A 24047-nucleotide genomic window follows, 5' to 3' on the forward strand; every position below is an offset into this window, starting at 1 on the left:
ATGGGGCAGGAGGATGTGTTTTCTGTCCTTGATGCCTTTGTCTTCCTCATATGTAAGAGCATCAGGCTGTATGCATGTTGACACTGGAGGTTTTCATCACTTTCTGCAGGAACTCAAGTCATAGTTTGTTATAGTGAGACATTTTACAAAGTAATTAACTGGTAAGACACAATAATATGCATAATGATTTTACTGATATTTTGAAAGAGGTATATATTAGATTAGAAGTTTTTCCGAATTTTATGGGAATCGAAGTAATCAAGATTTTGAAAATTCTAATTTAAGCCTGAAATCATCAAGATTGTGATAATTCTACATAAAGTCACAGGTGTTAAAGGAGGAAACCAGTGATTTTAAGTTCACAAAAAAGCTTCAAGGGATAAGAAAAAAATAGCCATGAGTTTTGGTTACACACTATAGTCAGTTAATATGAAAAATTTAGCAGGCACATAAAAATCAGTCAGATATTGTTTTCAGATATTCTAGGATTTTGGTCTCCATAATTGAAGTTCATCACATGACTTCCCTTTCTTGACTTTGGATTGTTTAGTGATGGTCTATAAAGTTCAAGTCGAGTTCTAGCTGTCACTTATTATCTGTAAGACCTTGAGAAAATTAATTTTCTAGCAGTTTTTAGTCAAGGATTCATTTCCTGATTTCTACAACAATAGTAACTAGCAATTACAACTATGTCTATCTTACAAGCTGTTTAGAGAATTAAATTTTAAAATGCATGCAAAATGGTTAGCACAGTGCCTGCCTGGCACCTGACACAAATCAATCAAGACTGGCTTAAAAAGGAAAGGGCGAAGTTGGTGTATTGACCAAACGTTTGATTAAATATGACCTATTAGCTTATTTCCTCAAAGGATGGTGTTTCATTTTTACCTAGTCCTTTTTGCAATTTAGTCACCCTCTACTCTACTATTTCCTAAACGTGACTTTTATGTATCAATTTACCCTTCAATTTGTAAACTTTAGAAGATTATTATACCTCATACTATGAATAGAGAGCAGGTCCAAGAGCAATTCACACACCCTGTCTATAACAAGTGCAGGCAGATCTTGACTTGCACAAATATTAGGTAGAAGAAACCCACATGAAATTTAACAGAAATATAGCAAATCAAGATAAAGTGATATCACAAAGAATAAGAAAGTGAACAAATATCTGAAAATGATCTGCTTTAGGATCCAGAAGAAAATTTCAGAAAATTGCCATCATCCCTGGAGTACAGGAAATCATGGTACTATGAAAAGATTGTGGTAGAAATTTTAGAAATCAAAGAAGAAAACTGAAAAAAATCAGATTAAAAAGCACATAGACTCTCATACACTGATGGAAGGAGAGTGGATGATACAACTACTTTGGAGAATGTTTTGGGAGTTTCTTATAAAGTTAAATATACATCTACATATGACCCAGCAATTTTACTCTTGGGCATTTACCCTAGAGAAATAAACATATATGTTTGCAGAAATAGTTGTATGAGGCTCAGGTGCAGTGGCTCATACCTGTAATCCCAGCACTCTGGGAGGCCACGGCAGGAGGATTGCTTGAGCTCAGGTGTTTGAGATCAGCCTTGGAAACATGGCAAAACCCTGTCTTTACAAAAAATACAAAACTTAGCTGGGCATGGTGACATGCACTTGTAATCCTAGCTACTTGGGTGGCTGAGGCAGGAGGATTGCTTGAGCTTGGGAGGTCGAGGCTACAGTGAGCCATGTTCATGCCACTGCACTCCAGTCTGGGTGACAGAGTGAGACCCTGTCTCTAAATAAATAAATAAATAAAAGAGTTGTATGAGGATGTTTATATCAGCTTTATTTATAATAGCCCCAAACCGGAAACAATCCAAACATCTATCAGCAGGAGGATGGATAAGCAAGTTGAGGTATATTCATATAATGAAATATTATTTAGCAGTAAAAAACACACTACAGATATATGCAAAATGTGGGTAAATATATGCCAGTGTGTGGGCTTAAAGAGCACACACTGCATGATTCCATCTGTATGAAACTCACAGACTGACAGAACTAACTGATATTGGTAGAAATCAGAAAGTGGTTGCCAAATGTTGTAGGTAAGAATTTGGAGAATTGACAGGAAAAGGCCATGAGGGAATTTGCTGGGGTGATGGAAAGGTTTAATATCTTGGTTTTTTTGCAAAGTAGTTAATGCTATATAATTGTTAACATTCTCCAAACTGAACATCTAAGTTATGTATGTATTATGATATTTTAGTTATACCTCAGTTAAAAAAATGACAAACTCACCAACCCTGTAGGAAGCTATGAGAAGCAGAACTATTGTTACAGAAAATCAAATCAGTGATGTGAGAATAAAGTCAACCAAAGATGATAGAAGGTGTTTGAGGATGATCGATGTGAAGCCCAGAAAGCACAGAGCCAACACATGGGGTTTTTTCTGATGGAGCACCCAGAACAAATGGGAAAGATGCAATAGTCAGAGCTTTGAAGGGTAAATCTTTTCTGAGCTTAAGAAAGAACTGCCTTGCAAGTGCTTACCCTGTTTTACGCTAAATCATAACTGAACATATTGTGGCAAAATATTTTAATTACAATAAAAAAATTTCTACAATATTGACACAAGGAAAAAAGTCAGTTATCAACAAAACAATTAAAAACCAGTTTGCTTTCACATGTTTTTGTTGGCACGCAAAATACCAAAAGGCAAGAAAAGAGTTTGGAGACAAAGCAGTGTTAGCCAAGAATAATATATCTGGCCAAATTCTCCTTTATGTAGGAAGGCAACAAAATTCTCAGCTATACAAAGACTTGGAAAATATTTTCCTTAGGAACCCTTTGAAAAACTTACTTGAAAATCTACACCATTCAGTGAAAGATGAGGCAAATGAGGGCCATATGGGGAAATAATGGCACAAGATGATGTCATGGAAAGCTAACATCAATCAGAATAAGAAGATCAAAGAATTGTAAAGGAGTTTAAAAAATGAAAGTAAAAGCCAAAAATATATCTCAAGAGAGAATAGGCACAATGTTAAAAATCTATCAGAATGGTAACATAAATCAGGAAGATGTTTCCCTCAGGCTGGAAAGAGGTTCCTGGGACTGAAATACATGGCACTTATTTTAAAAACTGAGTGTTAGGTCCTTGAATTTTGGTTTTATGCTTTCCTTATGTCATTTGAATGTCTTCAGTATTTTATCACAAAATTAAAAAAAAATATATGCTCTGCAAGGAAGAATTTTCCGAGTATAATACATAATTCTGTCTTCTAATTTTATTAACAAAACCCAAGAAGTTGTAGTTTATGTGTAAGGCTGAGAGGAGAATGTATTTGGCAAATGGCCAACATGGTGAAACACATTTCTACTAAAAATACAAAAATTAGCTGGGCGTGGTGGCATGTGCCTGTAGTCCCAGCTACATGGGAGGCTGAGGCAGGAGAATTGCTTGAACCCAGGAGGTGAAGGTTGCAGTGAGCCGAGATTGCACCACTGCACTCCAGCCTGGGTAACAGAGACAGACTCAAAAAAAAAAAAATTCTTTGTCTCAGAAAAAAGAGAATTGCACATATTTTACTTTTGACTTTTCAGTATAAAAATATTAGAGATAACTACTTGAAGAATTTTAAAGATAGGATACCTCCTATGTGAAATATGAAAAAACCGTAAAAACAAAGAAAACATAGCAAATAACCAAAAATAGTCATCTGAAGGAAAAATTTAAACATATAGAACAAGTTTACATAAACAAGACCTATAAACTCATTAAAACAAGCAACATACATGGAGCCAGTGCCTCACTTTTCAGTGACAATTCCCTATCCTAACTTACTTCTTCCATTATTCCAAAAACAACAGTTCTTTGATCTCTTGTAGACTCTAGTCCAGTGACTCCATGCTTTCTCAAAATCCATTATTCTAATTCGAATTCTTAGATGTCAGAGTACATCACTGTAATCATTCCCTTGGAAACATTCTCGCTTTTCATATTCCCCTCATTTTCTTTGTATTCACATTGCAAAAGCCCCACTCTTGATTATCTCAAAAGTCCCCTTCTCAGTGCCTGCAGTAGAGCATCTGGAAGTTGCTGGAGAAAATCCTCCAGTGGGCTTTCATTTTAAATTTTGTTCTCAAATCCCAAATGGCCCTCCGCTTGGGCAATAGAGACAGTTATTAGTCTGTAATAAGCGTATATCTCCTTTTGCCAAGACAGCATTGTCTCATTTCTTCTTAAACTTTCTACCCCAACTTCTAGTTTAAGGCCTCCCTCATCTCATAAGTTATTGAGAAATAGAAACAACCAGAAATCCTTCCCTCAATCTCCCACCACGAAATTCACACACCTTTCTGCATCTGCTGGGATTTTCTCTTCTTTGCCCTGTTGCAGCAAAAACAACAACAAAACCCTTTTTCCAATCAAAGGCAAAAATACCAAAATACTCCGATGTGTGTTCTGTATTCTTTCCCTCTCCCAGCATCTCAATAAACTAATTCCTTTGGCCATAGACCATCCTGTATCATCCGTGTCTCCTTCCTTCTGGATCATTCCTGCTGGTACACAAACATCTCTGGTATCTTCTTTTAAGCAAAGAAACAAAACCACTTCTTCTTTTTTTTTTTTTTTTTTGAGATGGAGTCTCGCTCTGTCTCCCAAGCTGGAGCCAGTGGCATGATCTCAGCCCTCTGCAACCTCAGCCTCCAGGGTTCAAGTGATTCTCCTGCCTCAGCCTCCCGAGTAGCTGGGATTACAGGCACGCACCATCACACCCAGCTACTTTTTGCATTTTTAGTAGAGACGGGGTTTCACCATGTTGGTCAGGCTGGTCTCGAACTCCTGACCTCAGGTAATCCACCTGCCTTGGCCTCCCACAGTGCTGGGATTGCAGGCATAAGCCACCACGCCCGGCACAAAACCCCCTCTTAATCAGACATCCTCCTCGTGCTCCTGCTCCACCTGTCTGCCTCCCTTCATGGCAAAGCTTCTTCAAAGAGTGGGGATCCACACTGGCACCGCTTTCTAGGCCCTTTTCCATTCCTCCACTGACTTCAGTTTGGATTCTTGCCCCACCCTCCATGACAACCGCCTTTGCTTTTTTCTCCTATGGGTACTACCACTGGAATCTCTGCTGCCAACTCCAAAGGATGCCATTCTGTCCTCATCCAATGGGACTTGTCAGCAGTATTTGCCATGATTGACTGTTCTCTCCATTGTCCAAATAATCTTATCTTGAATCCTGTGAAGCACCTTTGTTCTTCCCTTCTTTCTCTTCTCTGAGGGCTGATTCTGTTCCTCTTGGCCATTTGAAAGCTTGCTTCAAGGGTCAGTCTTTGGCAGTCTCTTTTTTGACTTTACACATTCTTCTTAGGAGGTGCCATCCACAACCATGGCTTCATGTGATTTAATATACTCAGATGACACACAGGTTCTTATATCCAGCCCAGACTTCTCTGAATTCTAAACCTGTTTTCAACTGACTACCTTCTCCCTTCTCTTAGACCCCTCCTGAAGGAACCCCCGAACTTCATTCTATCCCAAAACATATTTAAACCTAGTTCTGTAAAATAGCTCTCCTTTTTAGAGAATTCATTTTTGCTAACTGGAAACTTGATCTTTATCTTTGGGACGTTCTTCTCCCTCACTTCTTCCCCAACACAATGTCCAACCTCATGACTCCTTAGTATCTCTCCTGGAACCATCCCCTTTCCCCTCATTGGTCACTACCACCTGATGCAAGCTGCCATCATTTCTTGCTGAACTGCTGCACCAGCTTCCTAATGGGTCTCATACCCACCCTAGGCCCTTCCAGTCCATTGTGATTTACAAAAGAATCACAATGAAAATCTGATCATGTCACCCCCTCGTGCTCGTCACCCTTCAATGAGATTTTGAGTGTGTAAGGCTCATTACAAGGCCCACAAAGCTCTGCAATGGTTTGACACCCATCCACTGCCCAGCCTCATCTCACACTACTCTCTCCTCCTCACCCTGGCTATCTTTTATGAATAGATATGGCTTTTATGAATACCCTGACTGTCCTCTCTATAAATCATACTCCCTTCTCTCAAAAGTCTTGTATGCATTGTTTCTCTGTCTGAATGCCCTTTTTGCCTCTGTTTATATGGCTGAGTTCTTCTCATTCTTGTCCTAGTTTAAATGTCATTGCCTTAAAGAGGTCTTCCCTCACCATCCTATCAAAATGGGCCCTTCATCTCCATTTTCTTTATCACTAAAGTGAAAACAATTTATTGTTAATATGTGTCTGTTTATATGATTCTTTTCTTTCTCCCCAACAGGATAGTTAGCTCGCTCGTGTGGGAAGCCCATAGGTTTTATTTACAAGTGCTTAAGTAAATCAAGCACATGTAAGGAGTGTAGTAGATGATTGCTGAATAAGTGAATGAATGCATAGGAAATGAGCACATACATATGAAATCATTTTTTAATCTTTCCATTGTCCTCTGGTTTAAGTTTTTGCTCTTGTATAATTTTGTTAGAGTCTTCTTGTAAATAATAGTGTCCAAATGTTGACTCTGACGAGCAAGTAATGATACCATCTTCATTGTGATGGTCCTGGGGGAGTAGTGGGGTAAGGGGGCAGATCTTCTGAGAAAATGCTTCAATTTTCCTCCCTCCTCCACACAGTTTCCACCCTTTGGTCCTCATTCTTCAGCACTTTGGTTATGTAACTGAATTTTCTCTGCAGTTATTAAGATATGTGATGTTATTTGTATTTTCTGAGAAAATTGAGGTTCACAGGTCCTAAGTAACTGATCAAAGGTCCACAAAGCAAAAAGTTCCATGTGCACAGTTTAAAACCAGGTCTGTAAAATGTAGATATTCATGATTTCTCCTTCTGTCCTGCCACAGTGCCTCTAGCCTTATGATAAAGTAGGGATTCCACCTACATTAAATGTGTTGTAGATGGAAGGGGAAAATTACAAAGCTAATCCAGTCAGGGAGAATTGGCAAGTTACTATCACAGTGGAAATCCCTGGAAAAAAAGGCTTGACTCTTACTAAATACCATGAAATTATGCAGCCCAGAGTTCTTTCTTTGATGAGCACAAAATTGTTTTTTGGTTTACAGTTATTTTACTGACATAACATTGGCAGCCAGAAGAATATAGGATGATTAAATCAACATCATAAGGCATCTCTCAATTTTTTTCCAGTAAATTGCACAGCATTATTTCCTAATCTATACTTATTCTTTCTGTAAGGTTAATTTTGAGTAGGTATTTAGGAAAATGCTACTTTCTGTGATATTTTGTACCTTATTTTTATAACTGCAGGTATTTAAGTCTTCCATATTCACACCATCCTAACTGCATTGCTTTCATTTATCTATGTTTACTTCCAGTCTTTACCCATATATTATAAAATGTAGTTAGTCTTTACATATTTTATACCACATAGTGATATAATTTTTATTCCACCTTTATTTATATTTAACATTTTTGTTGTTTTAGCAATAAAGAAAGAAGCAGCAGACAATTTCAAAGCTTAATGTGTGTAGTTCCCAAATTGTATTTGTTTTCTTAGTATTTGTTTTCCTAGCTATGATAAAAATGAAGATTTAAGGGATGGTTACTACATATTAACATAGACTAGTAATTTAAGTAGATGTAATGAAATTTTTTAGAGAGCTGGGTGATTCTCTAATTTAAATACAAGTTTAAGGACATGTAGGATAGTTGAGCATAAAATTGAGCTACAATCTGGAGTTACTACCAAATAGGCAGTTATTTTGTTTTGGCAACATATATAGAGGCACTAACAATTACATATGTCTACCTAGAAATGACAGAAGGAACACTTGAAATATGAAGCTTACTTTATTAGCTATAAGTACGTTTTTCTTTAATAAAACATACTAACTTACTTGAAATTTATTTATACAAACTCACTTAACTCCATGTTCATTCTTGTTAAAGGTAGTATTTCATTTGATTATGATTAGGGACTTTATTTAAATCACTAAAATTTCATTCCTCATTTAATGATGCCTACCAAAATATAGAGCTGTCTACATTAGCACTGCTCATTTATTACACCAATTTCCCAAAATATACAAGTTTATTCTAAAAGCTCTTCATAAAAATTACAAAGAAGTGGCTTTTTAATTTCCCAAAGTTCTCATCTGGATTAGAACAAGGTTAGGATAAATTTTTAGTGAATAGAACCATGAGCTTATTTTAAACCACATATTTTCTAAATTATCTTTATAACTATGCAGGCATATTTCAACAATTTCTGTGAGAGTTCATGTACTCTTCAGAGATAAGAGTTTCTTTTGGCTCTTTAAACCATTTGAGTATTGTGGTGAGTTGAATTGTGGGTCCCTAAAAGATGTCTATCGGAATCTGTAAATGTGACCTCATTTGGAATAAAGGTCTTTGTAGATATAATTAAGGAAGAGATCTCAAGATGAGATCATTCTAAAATAGAGTGGGTCCTAAATCCAGTGATCAATACCCTTAGAAGAGACAGGAAAAGAGAGACAAATAGAAGACACAGGGAGAAGAGAAGAAGGCTATTTGAGGATGGAGGCAGAGATTGGAGTGATGCTGCCACAAGCCAAAGAATGCCAGGAGCCACCAGAAGCTGGGAGAAGCAAAGGAGAATTCTCCCTTAGAGCTCTTGTGGGGATCATGGCCCTGCCAACACTTTAATTTCAGACTTCTGACCTCCAAATTGTGAGAGAATAAATTTCTGCTGTTTTAAGCTAGAAAATTTGTGATAATTAGTTGCAGCAGCTGTAGGAAACTAATACAAGTATGCATTTGACACTAATTACAGATTTTGAATTGCTTTAAATCTTAGTCTATGACTATCTTTTGTTTATAGTTAAGAGCTTTTTAAAAAAAAGTATATTAAGGAGTGAATATCTGTCATAAAAACAATGTTATATATGTATTATTCCATTTATCCTCACAAGGTTACTGTTTTGGTTTTATTTTACCTACTGTAGACGTGGCTGGTGGCTATTCATATTCCATGCTTGATGCAATCAGAAGAGCAGTGATGGTTTCCAATATCCTTTTAATTAATAAGGTAAATGAGAAAAGCCTCACCCTCAAAGAAGTCTTCAGACTAGCTACTCTTGGAGGAAGCCAAGGTAATGACTATTACATTTTTCTCTCACACAATATACAACCATGCTGATCTGTGTCTTTGGATGTAGTATGAAGGTGCATGATTGGTATTAGGAAAATCCAATATTTGTGATGATCACATCTCATGTAACATACCCAGAACTCAGCCAGTAAAGTGAAGTTCACTGAAGGAGGAATCATTCCTTAGTGAATTCACTGTCTTTGGTAGAATAGATGTCTGAGACACAGTTATCATATTAATTGTTTTAATGGATATTACATTGGTTACATGGATATGAGTGCTTTAAAATAATCCATTCTTAGGCCAGGTACCTAAGAATCACAGTAACTCACGTCTGTAATCCCAGCACTTTGGGAAGCTGAGGCAGGCAGATTGCTTGAACCCAGGAGTTTGAGACCAGCCTGGGCAATGTGACATAACCCCGTCTCTACAAAAAAATACAAAAATTAGCTGGGCTTGGTGGAGTGTGCCTGTAGTCCTGGCTACTTGGGAGGCTGAGGTGGGAGGATCATCTGAACCCGGGGAGGTAGAGGCTGCAGTGAGCAGTGATTGTGCCACTACACTTCAGCGTGGGCAACAGAGTGAGACCTTGTCTCCAAATAAATAAATTAAAGAATCCGTTTTTCCACTGAGTCAAGTAACTTCCTCTCCAGTGGCCTAAGTGATGATCATAATAGTAAAATAGTAGCCAATGCTTACTAAGCTCTTCCCCTGTGATAAGAATCATACCACATACTTTATATGTGTTGTTATTTAATCTTCACCACCACTGTTATTCATTTCGTTTTACAAACAAGGAGCCTGAGTGAGGCTTACACGGCTGTCAAGCCACAGTGTGCTATGATTTGAATCCACCTAATCAGATGCCAGCGTGCAGATTTCTTACCTTCTGCCCTTCCACTACAGTATCTTCCTGTATAAATCCCTGCCAAGACCATGCATTTGGTTCATATACTTAAGTACACTAATTACTCAAACCTCTTTAAAAGGATAAAGATGTAAAAATTTAGTTGGTTGATATGCAAATATTGCTCGTCAGCTTTTCCCAATTCTCACGTGTAACTGTATTGTTATGGAAAAAAGTAAAAATTGGTCACAGTATTTCTTTAAGTCACTTTAGAATTATAAATGTAATCAGAATGGATGATAGTGAAACACAGCATGAAACCATAGGTAGCTAGTGAGAAATTAAAATGTAGATATAGATTTAGAAACATATTTGGGTGTAGATTTATGATAGATACCCTGAGTCTTACAAATGGAGGATGATCGAAGCCAAGATTATCCTGGGAAGAGAAACTTCTCAGATGTTCTCTGAGTGTTGGGGACTATGATGAACACCATAAGCACATTTCAAGAAAAACAAATACAGGGTTTTTTTTGTTTTTGTTTTGTTTTGTTTTTTTGATTTCCCAAAGTATTATGGTTCATTTTCCAAAATCCCAAGTTTCAAATCACCCACTATTTTAATAAGTGTTACAACCTTTCACCCATACCACCATTGTCTTTTCACATCTGAATTTGAGTTTGAGTAGTTATTCTACCATCTGTGTTTGTGGTACAAACGAGTTGTATTTAAAGAGTGCTTTTTGAGTTCTAGGCTCTCTGTGAGTTACTTCATCAGGATTCTGTTTCTTTGATCAAGTCAGCATGGGTGCCTACCAAATCATTTCTACTTTGCTGTGTAGCTTTTAAATCTATTTTCTGGGTCGCTGGGCTTACTCATGGAATTTCTTTTCCTTAGTTTGTTTCTCTACTACAGTCAGAGTAAAATGAGATGGATGGATCTGTATTTAAAGTGTGACATTTTCCCAGAACTGCCATGGCCTTTACATTCATTCTCAAGAAGATCAAGATGAGCAGAAATGATCTTCACAGAACCAACATTTACTCCAAAGGCAGCAAAACTCTATTTCCTGAAATGCATTTGAGTCACTTACCAGCCCAGTGGGATCTCTGTGCAACAATTTGAATTTATATCAGTTTACAAATTCACTGAAAAGAATTGTGTCTTTTTTGGTTGGTTCATTCCTGAAGTCTCCAGGCTCTACTGAATAACCTAGTTGGTTTATATATACCATCAAACTTGCCTAAACCCTAGTCATTGCACCTGGTTATCTGGCCTATTAAATGCACAGTCATTAATTCAGTTGAATTCAGTTGAATTCAGTCATTAAAAACTCATACTTGACATGTTTCTTTGTCAAGGGCAAAAAGAAGTCAAGTAATCAGTGAAGGAGGGGAGAATTTTCAGTGATTTTCTATTACATTCAGTCCTTTCCCATACAATTAGTAGAAGTCACCTGGCTCCTTTTAACATTTCAGATTATTTTTATACCCCTGTCTTGCTAAAGAGAGTACTTTAGCTAAAAAGCCATTTTTCTTTTCTGAGAATAAAAGAGTTGCCCTTTAAAGAATCTTTTAAGAACAAGTAAGATTTCTGAGTCAGTGTTTAGAGAAACGCCACAACTTCTGGATACCTGTAGGTAGAAATATAGTGTATTAGATATTGCCTAACAAAGGTAATCGATTCAATATTTTCACGTGAAACTTTGTCTTAGCGGTGATAGAATGCAACAAACACATGTGAAAATTGAAATAAGGCTGAGCGCGGTGGCTCACGCCTGTAATCCCAGCACTTTGGGAGGCCGAGGTGGGCAGTTCACGAGGTTAGGAGATCGAGACCATCCTGGCTAACACGGTGAAACCCCATCTCTACTAAAAATACACAAAAAATTAGCCGGGCATGGTAGTGGGTACCTGTAGTCCCAGCTACTCAGGAGGCTGAGGCAGGAGAATGGTGTGAACCGGGGAGGCACAGCTTGCAGTGAGCTGAAATTGCGCCACTGCACTCCAGCATAGATGACAGAGCAAGACTCCATCTCAAAAAAAAAAAAGAAAATTGAAATAAATAATACTGCACTCTGGTTAACCTTCCATACTTCCATTTGTGACCCCAGTGTACACCTTCCTCAGATTACAGGCTTTAAGGAACTTTAGATCCAATACCTCCGTTGGCGAAGAAAGCCAACTACCCCCATCTTTCTGAAACTAAATCATAAAAATGAGAGATGTTCTTCCTTGATATCCAATAATCTTGGAACATGAATTGTAGCTATGAGATGAGCCAAGTCAATAGATATTATTGGCCTGTGCTCTATTTTAGAAGACCATTCTTCTCTGGTGACCAGAAAACCTTTGAGGTTGCAAATAGATTGGTCTGTTTTCAAAAGCATTGAGACTTTTGAGTTATGAGAATCTGTTCATTTTGAGAAGTGAGTTTTTTTCCATTCAAAGGATTTAAACTAAGGAATTTCTGATGGATATGCCTGCATTGACAAATATGCAAAAGGATAATTATTTTTTATTTATTCAAGGTTCATTTCACTGCCATGAAAATAAATCTTGTCAGCTATTTCATGGAACAGAAAGAACAAAAAAAAGCAAGGCAAGGAGTTAGAGTGTTGGGGGAGAATAGAAGGGAAAAAGAATAAAGGTATTATGTTAATCATCACATTTCTTAGAGGGATAAATGAAAAGCATAGACCAGCTGGGCTATGAAGTGCACTGATAGAGCTGAAATAGAGACATACCAGAGTTATGATACAGTAATGAAGGGAACTGTTTTCATTCTCAGATTTTGCTTTCCTGTGCTTACTCTGCTTTATGTAAGTAGAAGTCTTGTGACCTGTTAGAATGAGAGTGATTTTCTGTCTCACTGTTAAGATACTAATGTTTTTTTTCTCCTAGTGACATGTTGGCAAAATCTGTCCTTACAAACTGAGACATTAGTGTGGTCTGATGGCTTGCAATCCTGACTGTTTATTCACTTGTTCTCAATAGCCCTGGGGCTGGATGGTGAGATTGGAAACTTTGAAGTGGGCAAGGAATTTGATGCCATCCTGATCAACCCCAAAGCATCCGACTCTCCCATTGACCTGTTTTATGGGGACTTTTTTGGTGATATTTCTGAGGTAAGTAAAAGAAAGTTAATCAAAAGGCATTTATTTCATAAAGTCGTCATAATAGCTTCCCTGTAGAAAAGAAAATAGAAACCGAAACTTTTTAATGGAATGCAGGAAAATCTTAAAATGGACACTAGAGCCCTTTGATAATTATTATAATTTTATGACAGCAATGTTAAGAATAATGGTATTAACAAAACTTTTATATTTTGAATGTGTTTGTATATTTGAATGTATTTGGCTACAAACAGCCATAATGTAACTAGCACTCACTGAACACTTGCTATGTGCTTGGGTAGGCATGGGATTAGGTACTTCCATACCTAATTTTGTTCAATCATCAGAGCAACTCTAAGAGAGTAGGTACTATTAATATTGCCATGTTAATTTATAGGGGCAGTGAGGCTTAAGGAAGGCTAAGTGATTTACATAAAGACTCATAGCCAGTGATTAGTAGGCAGGGTTTGGATTCACACCTGGGACTTTCTGACTACGAGAGGCGAGGCTCTTGAGCACTATGCTATGTCAATGTTTTTAATTTTATAAGAAAATGAACTTTGTTTCTCTTATTATAAAATGTTTTTCTATGGATAAAATAAACTAGTTCATCTTACCTGAAAAATAATTCCTTGTAAGATATTGAGTTCTTCCTAAAAAAAGAATTAAGTATTGCCATTTCTAAATTGATCTACTTATGAGAGTAATTGCAATAATAAATATGTTAAAGATTTTAAAAGAAAAATTCTGTATTATATGAAGTTTGTACCATTTGTTATTATAAAAGAGGAAAAATATATTTTTCTCTACCCATCTTAGGGTCAAGGCTGAGGTCACTATAACAAGAGACAGATTAACAGGAGAAAGGCATACACATTTATTTAATATAAATTTTTTTTTGAGATGGAGTTTTGCTCTTGTCACCCAGGCTGGAGTGCAATGGCATGATCTCAGCTCACTGCAACCTCTGTCTCCTGGGTTCAAGCAGCTCTCCTGTCTCAGCCTCCCAGGTAGCTGGGATTACAGGCGCCCACCACCACACCCAGCTATTTTTTTAATTTTTGGTAGAGACAGGGTTTCACCATGTTGGCCAAGCTGGTCTTGAACTCCTGACCTCAGGTAATCCACCTGCCTTGGCCTCCCAAAGTGTTGGGATTATAGGCATGAGCCACTGTACCCGGCCTATTTAATATAAATTTTATGTGACACAGGTGCCTTCATAAGGAAGTGAAGACCCAAAGAAACGGGTAAACTTGGGTATTTTTATGCTAGGTTTGATGAAGAGTGGAGAGTTGTAGAGAAATATGATTGGACAAAGAGTGTGATTCAGTGGTAATAAGCTAGAGGGAACTTAGCAAGGCCTGCTTGTTCAGATTCTTCTCTGTGATCCTTTATCTTCAGAGATCAGGTATAGGGAGGGCACCCCTTACATGATGGTCTCATGACCTGCATTGGGGTAAGGGGTAAGGGGAGGGTCAGAGTGACCTTCCTGTGTTTGATTTGAGGGTAGCGTGTGCTGACCCCATCATTATTTTCACATTGTTTATTCTTTTACTCTCTGATTAGAGTAAATTTCTAAGAATAGGGCTCTAGGGAATAGCCCTAGTCATTTTTCTTGTATCAGGGGTGTCCAAGGGAGTTCTTAGTTTCTGTTTCGGGTTGTGCCAGTAAAGCCCCCTCCCTCATCCTTTTCTGCTTATCAGTAGAGACAGAAACTAAAAACCATGGCTTCAGGCTGCTAAAAGCCTAAAACAAAACAAAACAAAACAAAACAGAACAACAACAACAAATAAGGCAGGTTGGATGAGCTTGTCTTACATCATACCCCTCTTGAAATATTTGAATTTATTTTACTAAATTAATTTCTTTAATTTATATAATACCTTTTCTCTGATGACTCAAAAGTTACATACCCAGAACTTTCACACAATAGGTGAACTTCTGTTAATTGCCAGTGGGTTATTTTTTGTTCTGGGAGGTTTTTATAAAGCACATAGCCACTTCTTTTTTAATTAATAGAAGTAGATTTTGCCATTGAGAAATAAATTCGTATTTCTGGGCTTTGTCAACCACTATCAGCTGTGAATTTACTTTTCTAAGAGCACAAATTAGTCTTTCTTATTACTTTTATTTTCCATTTTAGGCTGTTATCCAGAAGTTCCTCTATCTAGGTAGGTAGATGTATGTCTCTATGCTAAATATTAAATAAAACCTTTCCCTGTCTTTTTCTTGGGTATGGCTCTATGTATTTATCCTACCATATATTAAACTCTATGGATGATAATTTGCTTTGATTCATTATTTTTTTAACATTCTGAAGCATCAAGCCCATTGGTGGCACATTATTTAAAGGTTCTATTTGAAATGCACATGACTCCCTGTAGTCATAAATTCTAAGCTGAGGAATGGAAGGCCAAAGGTGAAGACATCTTCATGTTCAACCCCCTTGTACTCATTTGGTATCTGACATTCTGCCCTACCATGTTTTTGTGACAAATATGTAGTAGAGTCTCACCACACGTGCTGGTGATGTACTCACATTCAATTCCATTCACTGAGAGAGAGAGAAGCAGTAATGCAGAAGATTCGACACTGCCTCGCATTCTGTTCAGTGAGCCCAGGACTGAGTGAACTCAAGATGGAAAGACGCATGTGTTACTTCTTGTGGAGCTGATTCTGGAGCATAAGAGTAGTATTTCTTTCTCAGTGGGGGCAAAATGTAAACCAACCACTTCAGCTGAGAAAGGACAGCTATAGGGGGTTGATTCAACTTTATGTGATTTCTGCCTCTGGTGCAGAATTCAGACCCTAATCATCAAATTAGCTATGGCATTTTCTACTGGTCATATCTTCCTGTTCAGATTATAAACAATCTGAGGGTGAGGGGAAAGCAGCTTTTAGTATTTCCTCTCCTAGAAGTATCTCTAAAAAAATCTCTCCCAATGGCAAAGAAGATACTTATTGACACAAAAGGATTTTATACATGATTCCTTGATTTTTCTTTCAGGAGATGATCGAAATATTGAAGAGGTTTATGTGGGCGGAAAGCAGGTGGTTCCGTTTTCCAGCTCAGTGTAAGACCCTCGGGCGTCTATGAAGTTCTCCTGGGATTAGCGTGGTTCTGCATCTCCCTTGTGCCCAGGTGGAGTTAGAAAGTCAAAAAATAGTACCTTGTTCTTGGGATGACTATCCCTTTCTGTGTCTAGTTACAGTATTCACTTGACAAATAGTTCGAAGGAAGTTGCCCTAATTCTCAACTCTGGTTGAGAGGGTTCATAAATTTCATGAAAATGTCTCCCTTTGGAGCTGCTCAGACTTACTTTAAGCTCAAACAGAAGGGAATGCTATTACTGGTGGTGTTCCTACGATAAGACTTAAGCAAAGCCTTTTTCATATTTGAAAATATGGAAAGAAAAGATGTTCCTAAAAGGTTAGATATTTTGAGCTAATAATTGCAAAAATTAGAAGACTGAAAATGGACCCATGAGAGTATATTTTTATGAGGGAGCAAAAGTTAGACTGAGAACAAATGTTAGAAAATCACTTCAGATTGTGTTTGAAAATTATATACCGAGCATACTAATTTAAAAAGAGAACTTGTTGAATTTTAAAACGTGTTTCTAGGTTGACCTTGTGTTTTAGAAATTTGCACTTAATGGAATTTGCATTTCAGAGATGTGTTAGTGTTGTGCTTTGCCTTCTTTGGGGATGAATGTCAGAAATTGAATGCCACATGCTTTCATAATATAGTTTTGTGCTTCAAAGTGTTTGACAGAAGTTGGGTATTAAAGATTTAAAGTCTCTTAGGAATATTATTCATGTAACTCCATGGCATAAATAGTTGTATTTTTGTGTACTTTAAAATCAACTTATAACTGTGAGATGTTATTGCTTCCATTTTATTAGAAGAGAAACAAATTCCATGCTTTATGGAAATTATGTAGACTGGAGTCTTCGTGAACTGGGGCAAGTGCTGGCATCCAGGAGCCGCCAATACTAACAGGACAGGTTCCATTGCCATGGCCTATTCCATCCAAACAATGTGTTGTAGTTTCTGGAAATTCCATACTCAGATATCAGTCTGCTAGAACTTTAAAATGAAGGACAAATCCTGTTAAAGAAATATTGTTAAAAATCTTTAAACCCTGTGTATTGAAAGCACTCTATTTTCTAATTTTATCCAGTTTTCTGTTTAACTCCTTATAATTTTTAGGATATTAGAATTTTCGGATAATGAAGAGTACATAATGTCCTACTTAATATTTATGTTAATAGGACTTAATTCTTACTAGACATCTAGGAACATTACAAAGCAAAGAATATTTTTATGCTTCCATAACCTAGAATTAAAACCAAATTATGACCTTATGATAAATCTTTAAGTATTGGTGTGAATGTTATTTAAATTCTATATTTTTCTTATTTAATTACAAATACTATAATTGAGCAAGGAAAAGGAATAGACTTTCTTCATATATTATAACACTCATTCCTAGAGCTTAGGGGTGACTCTTTAATATTACCTTATAGTAGAAAACTTTATGTAATATAGCTAACTCCATATTTACAGAACAAAAAACACAGTTCCCCCTCCTGTAGTATAAATTTTATTTTCACATACTTGGCTAATTTAGCAGTAATTGGCCCCATTTTTTCCCTAATAGAAATACTTTTAGATTTGATTATGTATACATGACACCTAAAGAGGGAACAAAAGTTTAGTTTTATTTTTTTAATAAACAACAGAGTTTGTTTTGTGAGATAAGTAGCTTAGTAAACCCAGTTTCCAGTCTTAGTCTGTATTTCCAATATTTCTAATTCCTGAGCCATGTCAAAGATGCCTTGCCAAATTTCTCCCCATTTCTCTACGGGGCTAGCAAGAATCTTCAGCTTTATCCCTCAACCCCTGCCAAAGGAACTTGATTACATGGTGTCTAACCAAATGAGTAGGCTTAGGAATTTGGATGAAATGTGTAAGATTCACTTACAGGCAGTAGCTGCTTCTAGCATTTGCAAGATCCTACACTTTTACCTTCTTTAAGGGTGTACATTTTGATGTTGAACATCAGTTTTCATGTAGACTTAGGACTCATGTGCAGTAAATATAAATAAGTGTAGCATCAGAAGCAGTAGGAATGGCCGTATACAACCATCCTGTTAAACATTTAAATTTAGCTCTGATAGTGTGTTAAGACCTGAATATCTTTCCTAGTAAAAATAGGATGTGTTGAAATGTTTATATGTACTTTGATCTCTCCGCATCACTTATAACTTATGTGTTTTATTTCTCCAAGTGCGGTGTTCCTGAATGTTATATATGCTTTTTTTTTTCTGTACCACAGGCATTAGCTATACCTGGGGCCAGATTTTCTGCACTTTGAAATGTAGCCTTTGCCTAATGTAGGTTGACTTTCTAAATTGTGGAGAGGCACTTTTCCAAGCCAATCTTATTTGTCACTTTTTGTTTTAATATCTTGCTCTCTGACAGGAAAGAAACAATTCACTTACCAGCCTCCTCACCCCATCCTCCACCATTTCCTTAATGTTCCATGGTATTTTCAACAGAATACACTTTGAAAGGTAAAAACAATTCAAAAGTATCGATTATCATAAATTCACAAAATATTTTTACAACCAGAACACAAAAGCAGGCTAGTCAGCTAAGGTAAATTTCATTTTCAAATGAGAGGGAAACATGGGAAGTAAAAGATTAGGATGTGAAAGGTTGTCCTAAACAGACCAAGGAGACTGTTTCCTAATTTATTCTCTTGGCTGGTTCTCTCGTTGAATTATCAGACCCCAAGAGGAAATCTTGGAACAGGCTCCCTTCATGCCAAGGGTCTTTCTAAGTTAATGCTGTGAGCATTGAGCCCCCATTAAAACTCTTTTTTACTTCAGAAAGACTTCTACAGGTTAAAGGGAAAGAAATGGTGGGAAACTCTCCCCGTAATGCTTAGCCAACTTTAAAGTGTACCCTCCAATATCCCCATTGGCAACTGCAGCTGAGATCTTAGAGAGGAAATATAACCGGTGTGAGATCTAGCAATGCATTTTGAATCTTCACTCCCTACCAGGCTCTTCCTATTTTTAATCTCTTCACCTCAGAACTAGACATATGGAGAGCTTTAAAGGCAAGCTGGAAGGCACATTGTATCAATTCTACCTTGTGCTGTACGTGGGAGAGATCCAAAATTTGGATGCTTCTGGAGACTGTTAGACATCTTTTCATTGTTGTCCATTTTTAAAGTTGATGATGATTGCTGGAAACATTCACATGCTTAAAAGCAATGGTGTGAGTTATTAACGGGTAAACTAAGAAGTATGTTATAGGCAATGACTTGAAATGGTTTTTAAATTGTATGGATTGTTAAGAATTTTTGAAATTTTTTTTTTTTTTTGGACAGCTTCAAGGAGATGTTAGCAATTTCAGATATACTAGCCAGTTTAGGTATGACTTTGGAAGTGCAGAAACAGAAGGATACTGTTAGAAAATCCTAACATTGGTCTCCATGCATGTGTTCACACCTGGTCTCACTGCCTTTCCTTCTCATAGCCCTGAGTGTGAAAGATTGAGAGTTGAGGAATTGCTTTGTGGATCTTGTCCAAATTTAGTGAAATGTGGAGTCAACCAGGCCAATGATGAAATTAAATGTAAATTCCAAGAGGGCTTTCACAGTCCACAGGGCTCAAATGACTTGGGTAACAGAAGTTATTCTTAGCTTACCTGTTATGTGACAGTGATTTACCTGTCCATTTCCAACCCAAAAGCCTGTCAGAAAGCATTCTTTAGAGAAAACCACTTTACATTTGTTGTTAAACTCCTGATCGCTACTCTTAAGAATATACATGTATGTATTCATAGGAACATTTTTTTCTCAATATTTGTATGATTCGCTTACTGTTATTGTGCTGAGTGAGCTCCTATGTGCTTCAGACAAAAATAAATGAGACTTTGTGTTTACGTTATTTTTTGTTGTGAGTTCTCTCTGTTTGGTTTTGTTGTGAATTCTATCAATCTGCTGGAAGAGAAATTGATTTTACAATGTTTTTCTTCTTTTAGCATGAATTTTAAAAAATAGAATAGAATACTTAGCTGTGAGCCAACATGTATCTAACATCCTATGATAGTCACTATACATAGCTTTTAAAAATTAAGCTCGAATGTTCAGCCTTTTAGAAGCAGATTGCTATTGCTTTTGATTTCAGCATAGTGTATATTTTATATATTTTAAGACATTACCCAGAGTGAGTAATGCACTCTATATGAAGAATCAGTTCACACAGACATATGTGCATGTGTATTTAAAACAAAAGTTTCACAGAAAAATACTTTATTTGTGATGCCCTGGGCTATTTTCTATACTATTTTATTCTATGTCATTTTATTTTATTCTCTACTTTTTTATGGTGCTGATGATTCCCCAGTTGGTTTCTTGAGCTTCTAAGGAATCACCTGCAATTCAGAAGCAATATTCCAGAATCTTTTGATCTGTGTTTGAATCTAAGTTTGGTCATTGCCTTGCTGGGTGGCAGATATATTACTTTAAGTTTCCACGGGTCCATTTCTAACTCTGTGATATGGAGATAACATGAATGCCTGCCTTACAGTCATGAAGATTAAATAAAAAGATACATAGGCAGCACTTAAGCTAGCAGCTGGAACACAATGAGTGCTCACTATCTGGTAGCTATTATCCTAAAAATTAATATAGACCAAATAAAAATGGAAATAATTTTATAAATATTTTTATCAGTATATATTTTAGAATCTAAATCAAGTGATATTATGGATCCTCCTTTACATAGAAACACTTTGCATCTGATTTTTTCAACAGTATTATATATTCATTTTTTTATTTGTAATATGAAACATAAAGAGAGTAGTAGATTAGGTCTATAAATTCATCCCAATGTCTGAGCAGCTTGCAGAACAAGTCTTCGGATTGCACTGGTGACCCAGCTCATCCCCCCTTTCTCTCTTGTAGTTCTCAGAATAACTGTAGAATGTGCTGGAAATGGAACATTCTCAGATAAAGAGCAACTGGCCAGATCAAACTAGGCTGTGTTCCCATCCCTCCTGAAACAGGATCTTATGGTGCTTTAGCCCAGGATGTCAAGTATCCCCTAGGTATGAAACCCAGAGTGGAGCATGCTTTGAAGGTCCCTCAGCTACATGCAGACTAGACTGCATGTAGCTGACTCTAACTGCCCTGGGAAACTATCCTGAGCCTTGACAGACCTGCCATGAATCTTAAGCTTTTATTGTCCCTTGCTGCCTATCTGTGAGGAAGAAAGTTGCTTCACTTACTTTGCTGTGTGATTGTTCTGTCTCACCAGACTCATGCAAGGGGTAGAAACTGCGGTCCCAAGATGCAGTGGGCATGATGAAACTGCTTCCCACAAATTACTAAGCACTTTATTTTTCTCCTAAAGATCAATTTAGTATAAAATATCCAGAAAAGAAATTTCACATGCTTAATTTAGCAATAATATATGTCCAGTTTGCACATTGTGGACACTGGGCATTACAACAGATAATATATAAACGTGCAAATTATTGCATGGTACTAAATTCAGGATTTTAAAAAAAAAGATTTGTTTATAAGATAAATACCTCCCAGTAGCAAAACAGGACTTGTGTTATGGTGTTCTAAGACTCCATGAAGAGGCCACTTAGTTACTGGAACTACTGGAACAGAAGTCACAGGTAACTCTCACCAATGGCAGCAGGTGTTTTGTTTTCATCTTATTTTAAAACTTGATAAAAGGGAGATGTTCTCTGTCTTTGATATGACAGCATTTTAAAGTGTAATTAATTTTTTAAACTAATTCAGACTTATCACTTTTATCTCTAGCCCTGCCCTAACCTACTACCACATCATTGTAAGACTACATTGCATTTATCATACTTAAAAAATTGTTCATGCTTCTATAATAGTTGAATCTAAATTTTGGAGCAGGAGTATAGATAGAGAGCTAAAAGCATTTTCTCTATAACAAAAACTTTGTTGGGAAATTCTTCAATGGTAACTAAAAAAAAGTAAAAAATAAATGTTTTCTCTCCAGTACAAAATGCAATTAAAAAAAAACAAACAAAAAAACAAAAACAGATCACACAGAATTTCATACTCCACTTGGGCCCTCCTCTATTGCCTGGCTTCTGTAGAGAGGAAGCAAACATTTGTTCCCTGTCTGTAGAAGGAGAACCCAGAGTCATAAGCAGTCAAATCAAACTGCAGAAATAACGGCCCTGGAAGATGGTTATTTGGTCAGATGACATCCACTCACTTGAAAACTGAACTTGTAGCTTCACTGTGAAATTAACTTCTGTCCTTTTAGTCTGGGCCAGTCTCCAGATCAGACTTTTGGTTAACTGCTGTCAAATAAAACCCATAAATGAATAACCCAAGCAAGAATTCTGTTTGTGTGTGTGTGTGTGTGTGTGTTTCAGATTTCTAAATTTGGTGTCCTGGAACACTTGAGAGACTTCAAATGGCCTTGGTGATTTTTTGTTTTTGTTTTTCTTCCACAAAAGTTGGTTTCATCCACACCTGAGTTAAGGAACAAGTGAAGGATGACTTTGTGTTTATAAAGCACTTTGAAAACCTTGACTGAAGCACAGCAACAGATAAAGGCAAGAAAGGCTTAATTTATCAAAGTATTGCAGAACAGATGAGCCCTCAAATTGGAGCTTTGCCCAGGAAGGTTATCTGGGAAAGAATTCAGTGTTAGACAGCATCTTTTATTGAATAGTACTGCTCCCTACAGAGCAGGGCTAACTCATAGGCAGTGTAGTTAAAGTTGACAACATATGAGTTCTTGGCAACTGTATTTATACTCACTTAAACCTGCTTTCAATTACATGCAAATTAAGGGGTGGATGAATGCAAATTGAGGGGCAGTTTGTTTAGGATTTTCTAGCAAAGGGGTGGTAACTTCCAGGTCATCCTCATAGCTTTTGTAAATTGTCATGGTGCTGGTGGGAGTGTCTTATGCTAATGAGCAATGAGGGCATCTATGGATTGCTTTGGTAGCCATCTGCTGGTTCCTACCAGTTTCTTCACTTTATCCTGTTTAGATCAGATCCTGTTTTTGTCAGCAAGGTTGTGACCAGAAAACAAGGTTTAGACCAGATCCTGTTTTGGTCAGCAAGGTTGTGCCTGTCTCCTACCTCAAAAGGATAAATTAAGGGGCTCAGAAATACAAGTGCACACACTTCTTTCAATTCATAAACTTTCTTAGTGGAACTATGAAAGATGAATTGGCAACTTAACGTATTTTGGACTAATTTATATAACCACAACAAACCCTCCAGCATCATAAACGTGTCCTGGCATAATGCAATGGCATGCTATCCATCCCGTAAAATCTCATGGTAGTGACTCAGAAACGTGGGGGTAAAAGAGAAGCTATGGAGTTTAGGTTGTTTGTTTATTTATTAGACCTGGGTAATAGGCTTTTTATGTCATCCAGGACAATTTTGCAATCTCTTATGGATGTATTATTTATTGTAACTTATGGGAGAAACTCATGATGAGACTCACATTCCCTAGAAAATCTTCACATTCCCTAGAAAATTATTGCCCTGACTAAATAAGTCAGTATAAATGCATATAAAATACTCATTTAATGTTGTTTGTAGTACTGTAGACCATTTAACATGGCATAATTTAATCTAAAAGAAATTATAATTAATCAGTCAGTTTGCTCTGAAGTATACTTGGCTGTTCTCTTATGCTTTTTATGTCTTTGTAAATTTCATACTTAAAAAAGGTTAATTAGTTGGTTTTTTGAAAGATTTAAAAATGGTTAATTAGTTGGTTTTTTGGAAGATAGAAATCTGTACATGCAGAAAACATAAAATAATGGCCTATTAAGTCATATTTAATTTACTAATCATGAAGTTGTAAATTTTAATCAACATTCATTTAAGCAACATTTCATCCAATGCATAATAAATACCAGGTACGGGTC

The 24047-nt window shown here is 36.8% G+C and overlaps 1 protein-coding gene across 2 annotated transcripts in view; it reads left to right on the plus strand.

Annotated features, from left to right (window-relative positions):
* GDA (guanine deaminase) overlaps positions 1-20037 on the plus strand; it is a 100798-nt gene extending 80761 nt beyond the window's left edge. Inside the window, exons 11-15 of one of the 2 annotated variants that reach the window (XM_054501935.2) lie at positions 8966-9112; positions 12955-13085; positions 15217-15244; positions 16081-16147; positions 18562-18760. In XM_054501935.2, the coding sequence (XP_054357910.1) occupies positions 8966-9112; positions 12955-13085; positions 15217-15244; positions 16081-16147; positions 18562-18616 (428 nt within the window). In that variant the 3' untranslated portion in view covers positions 18617-18760. Of the gene's footprint in view, positions 1-8965; positions 9113-12954; positions 13086-15216; positions 15245-16080 lie in introns of both variants that reach the window. The other variant, XM_054501934.2, reaches the window with a different exon arrangement.
* Positions 20038-24047: the final 4010 nt, after the last annotated feature.

This window comes from Pongo pygmaeus, chromosome 13, assembly GCF_028885625.2.
Source record: "Pongo pygmaeus isolate AG05252 chromosome 13, NHGRI_mPonPyg2-v2.0_pri, whole genome shotgun sequence".
Taxonomy (NCBI): Eukaryota; Metazoa; Chordata; class Mammalia; order Primates; family Hominidae; genus Pongo; species Pongo pygmaeus.